The 5123-nt window shown below is 46.3% G+C and overlaps 1 protein-coding gene across 1 annotated transcript in view; it reads left to right on the top strand.

The window, feature by feature from the left end:
• The first annotated feature begins 875 nt into the window (after window positions 1-875).
• The window catches only part of Bmpr2 (bone morphogenetic protein receptor type 2), a 91127-nt gene continuing 86879 nt past the window's right edge, over window positions 876-5123 (top strand). Inside the window, exon 1 of the mRNA XM_013353474.2 lies at window positions 876-1384. Within this exon, the coding sequence (XP_013208928.1) occupies window positions 1309-1384 (76 nt within the window). The 5' untranslated portion in view covers window positions 876-1308. The remainder of the gene's footprint in view (window positions 1385-5123) is intronic.

Below are 5123 nucleotides of genomic sequence, written 5' to 3'. Positions count from 1 at the left end.
CGCCGCCGCCGCCGTAGCCGCCCGCGCTGCACCACAGGCCCGAGACAGACAGGGGTCGGGAAGAGAGAGGAGGAGGAGGCGGCGGCGGAGGCGGGGCGACTCCGGTGACCGGGAGCGCCTCAGACTGGCAGCTGCGGCGACTCCCCCCTTTGTGTCTGGTCTGCTCGGAGCCGCCGGAGCCGCTTCCCGGAGGGGCGCGGGGGGTGTTTCGCAAGCCCCCGCTGCCCACCCCTTCCTCGGCCACCTACGTTCGTCTTCCCGCCGCCCCCCGCCCTCGGCCCGCGACGCCCAGAGCTGCGGAGAGCGAGGCGGCGGCGGCGGCGGCGGCGACGGCGGCTTCTGCTTCTTCCTCGGGCTGTGCTGTGATTCGTTCCTGAGAGCCGTCTACGGGAGGAGACCGGGCTTCTTCCACGGTGCTGGGATTTCCTGCAGGCCCCCGGAGACGAGCGGCGGGAAGAGCCGACAGCGAGGCCGCGGGCCGAGCGCCCTCGGAAGGCCAGCCGGGGCCGCCCCGCACCTCCCCGCGTGCGGCGCTCCGGGGCTCGCCGGGGCTGCGACCCTCTCCTCCCCTCCCCCGCGCCCCGAGGCCCGGCCTGCTGCCTGCCTGTCTGCCTGCGCGACCCTCGCGCGATTGTTCCGAGGAAGCCGTGGACTCGCCCATGGAGGCCGGCACATTTTTGGACCCAGTCGGAGGAGTGGATTTATTGATGTCGGAATCCGAGTGAAGCAAGCAACGAGGCCAAACTTTCAACGGAGACGCTACCGTCTGCACTCCGAGTCCGGAGCGATGCGACTCGGGCTGCCGGGCGCCGCCGCCCGCCCCGCTGCGCCCTTCCCGGCGGTCGGGAACTTGTTCTGATCCTCAGTGCCCCCGTCGAGTCCCCGCCCTCCATCCCCCCCACCCCCACCTCCGGCACTCTGGATATGTTTTCTCCCAGATCTGGATATTTTTTTGATATCGTGAAGCTACGAGGGAAATAATTGCAGGCATTTCTTCAGGGCTCCCTGCTTCTCTCCTCCCTCTGCCCCCCCCACGGACATGCCTTCAGTTTGGGGAGCCGAGGCACCCTGTCCTAGGCGAATGAAGACCCCCAGCCACGAGGGAGCGAAATGAAGGGAAATTCTGCAGTGGAATGAGAGCTTTCCAGCTAGGTCCTCGCATCTGCCATTTGTCCTTTCAAACTGCATTGTAATCCGGGCAGGATAAACCAGACGGAGAGACGAGCAGCCTCCTGGCCGGCTTTCTCCGCCCGAATTTACTTTCCACATTTCTTTTCTTTGCCTTTCTGCTTCTTGGCTGGCCCAGGTATGACTTCCTCGCTGCAGCGACCTTGTCGGGTGCCCTGGCTGCTATGGACCGCCCTGCTGGTCAGCACTACGGCTGGTGAGTAGCCCTGGGTGGCGCGTCCGGGCTCCTACCCCAGCGGGTGGCGAGGGAGGGTGCCTGCAGAGGCCAAGGCCTGTGCTCGCCCTTTTCAACGTGTGCGCTCGGATCCCGGTGGAGGAACCTGCCAGGGAAATCACCTGCACTGTTTTCGTGTAATTTCCCGTCCCCACTCTCGTATTCCCTGACCCCTCCCCCACGGGGGGGGGAGAAAGACATATTGGGTGTGGTATCTTGACATTTTTAGCTGTGAGGTAATGCAAGGATTAAAAATATTATTTCAATCGCTAGTGAATTGTGTCTATTAGATTTTGGAGATAGAACTGGTAGTTTTTTTTTTTTAATGTAAAGAAGCAGATTTGGTTTACAATAGAAAGAACTAAATACTCACTTGATTGAACCTTATTTTTACATTTGGGTCACTCTTTGGGAATCCGCGTTACTTTTCGTTATTTAAAAATGTTACCTGATGAATAGAATAATGTCGAGGAAGGCAGAGTGTGAGAATCTTGATACGTTGTATAATACTGTTTGTTGCTGCCATTGTTAATGTTGTTTTGCCCGCAAGAATCTTAGCAATTCTCTGTCTTCTCAGCCTGGACATTTGTACTTTGTATGCTTTTGGAGTTACTGCTGGGCACACAAGTGTTTTGATAACTTTGCTATTAGTCATCTGGCGTCTGTTGGCCTTCCTGTCATTGAGACAACTTTGACCCCGCATCAGACTTCTAGGAGATTTGACTCCTGAAAGTTCTTTGACATTTACTAACGTGTGAAAGGAAACGGTCCTCCCCTTTCCCTTGGCCATTTCCTTTTTAATTCTCAGTCGCCTTGAAAAGAAAAAAAAAAAACAATACATTTTCTCACTGCAGTTATTTCCAAGCAACGATTTTCGTAGTCTGCGTTTAGAAAAATTTCAGGAATGAATTCTTAAATTAGTCATATGAAGTATGTATTTTAAAGCGAGTAGGCAAAGTAATGGTTTTTCAAATTTTTAAAAGTAATTTTCACATTCAGTAAAATTTTCAATGCTGTATTAGACACACAGATTACTTGTTTAATTTACATTTTAGAGGTCTGTCGTTTCCTTTTGTGAATTTGATACTATTGTCTATTGTTGATTAATATTTAGTGTTTTACATTTTTGGTTGTGAGCCTAGCCTTTAACGACTGAGCCATCTCGGGTAGCCCATTATATTGAGTATTTTAGTAATAAATCTATATAGTGTTAAAATCATTGGAAGATCTGATTTGATTACATTTTGAAACTTGATGTTTCAATATTTTTGATTATTTTATTTCTTTCTGAAGCAAAACTGAAATGTTTTTCTCTAAATTTCTTTGTTAGCTGTCTAAATTCTCTAGCCACAAGTCATGTGGCTCCTGTAAAATATGAAAAGAGCAGAAAAGGCCTAGACACATAAACAGTCATTCTGCAGGCAGAAATACAAGAGCGTTTTGTGTTTAAATTCTCTTGACCATTTTAGAATGCAGATTCTCATTTATAGTGTTGCCCTCATCATTTTGTGACCAGAACTGATAAAAGTCAGAGAAAAATTAACACTGATTTCAAAACAGTTTCTATTTGGTAAATGAATTTCGTCCTCTTTAAAAAGGGTCTTATATGGCCGGGCGGTGGTGGCGCACGCCTTTAATCCCAGCACTCGGGAGGCAGAGGCAGGCGGATCTCTATGAGTTCGAGACCAGCCTGGTCTACAAGAGCTAGTTCCAGGACAGGCTCCCAAACCACAGAGATACCCTGTCTCGAAAAAAAACCAAAAAAAAAAAAAAAGGGTCTTATATGTAAAGGCTCCTTATATAAACGTGGTTATAGTCCCAGATGATAGCATTTCTGAAGCTGGATCCTAGAGCTGTCATAACTGGTGTTTACTGAGTGCTTGCTATACACCAGCAATTATTAAAAGAGCTTTACAAATATTTTCTCCTCTGATCCTCCTGACAGTTCTGTAGCCTAGGCTTTTATTCCCCTTTTACGGAGAGCAAGAAAATTAAGTGCAGAGTTTTAAGTAACTCATCACAGTAAACTGAGGAGCTGGGATTATAGCCTGCATCCTTCCGCACCTTCTCGGTGCCGACAGCAGGAGCAGCCGAGCCAGCAACAGCTTCCTCTCACTGTAACTGGAGCGTGAGATTTGAAAGGAAGCTACGGGTACTGGTCATGCACTGCCATGGTTCTGAACCTGTTAAAAACTTTGTCTCACTCTGTGAGTTCGAGGTCAGTTTGGTCTGCCTAGTGAGTTCTAGCCAGGGTTCCATAGAGAAACCCTATCACAGGAACAAAACAAAAACCAAAACCAACTAACCAAACAGAAAACAACTTTGCCTGATAGTGAACTGGCTTAGCAGTGCAGCTTTATTAAGTAGCAAGTGACTAGGGAAGCCATGCGGCTGTAGCTGCAGTTAGTGCAGTGGAATGGGAAAAAATAGTGCATGGGGTGAATATCTATAAATTCATTAGTTATATCTTTAGTAACACACAGGGACTTACTGCATACTAAACTGTTCCCTTTACAGTTAATTTTTCAAGTTTTTGTGACGAGGTCTCATGATAGAGCGCAGGCTGGCATAAAACTTGACTTAGTAAAGCTCAGAGACTACAGACAGCTACCATGTTTGGCCCTAAAACCTAGGTCTTTTCAAAAGCAGTGAAGATGACTGAGAATGTCAGGCTTTATCCACTTGAGACAGGGTCTCCTGAAGCGTGACTGGCTTTGAACTCGTAGAGCTGAGGCTGGGCTTGAATTTACCTGCTTCCACCCCTCCTAAGTGATGAAATACAAGGTAGACTTGTTTTAAAACATTTCTCTTTTTGGTCTTGGAGGTGGATATGATAAGAATACATATAATTTATGGATAATCTTCTGTGGAATTAGAGATAAGCTGGTAATAAATGACAGGATTTTAAAAATTACTATTTTATGTGTATGGGTTTTTTTGCTCACATGTATGTGTGTGTGTGCCATGTGTGCCTGGTGCCTGCAGAGGCCAGAAGAGGGAATTATAGATGCCCTGGAACTGGAGTTAGAGAGGTTGTGAGTCACCTACTATGTAGGTGCTGGAAATCAAACTTGGTCATCTTGAAGATCAACCAGTACTTTTAACTGCTGAGCCATCTCTCCGGCCCTGACAAAAAGGATCTTACTCATTCTTAAAGTAAGCAGGTATTTTATTAGTATTATGAAATAATTTTATTTTGAAGTTGCTTGATACAATTATAGTATAAAATATATTAAAATGAATATGAATGTAATCTTTATAAAAATGAGTGCTGTGTATTCTGAAAAGAAATTCATTAGGTAATAAATTGGACTTTGATATAAATAAGAAAAGTGTTCAGAGAAGAAAATATGACCCACCGTGTATTTTCAAAATCTCAGTTATTTCACATTTTAATTATCACTTGTTATCACTTAAGCTGTATGGATTTAATGACTTCTAGAAAGTATGAATTTATTTTAGGACTTGGACAGAAAAATTTTAGGATGTGTTGCCTTAACCATGCATGTATATGTTCTCTCGCTTTTATTGTTGATATAGTGCTTGACAAAAAGTTTAACCTTTTACAGTTTTTGTTCAAATATGCATGACTGTAGTGGCCAGAAGGGTAGGTAGAGGAGTATTAGGGTAGACAGGATCCAGAAGAAGGGTAGGTAGAGGAGTATTAGGATAGATGGGATCCAGAAGAAGGGTAGGTAGAGGAGTATTAGGATAGACAGGA

Source organism: Microtus ochrogaster, unplaced genomic scaffold, assembly GCF_000317375.1.
Source record: "Microtus ochrogaster isolate Prairie Vole_2 unplaced genomic scaffold, MicOch1.0 UNK8, whole genome shotgun sequence".
Classification (NCBI taxonomy): domain Eukaryota; kingdom Metazoa; phylum Chordata; class Mammalia; order Rodentia; family Cricetidae; genus Microtus; species Microtus ochrogaster.
Note: the sequence above shows the minus strand (reverse complement) of the source record. Positions and strands in the feature narration are given on the sequence as shown.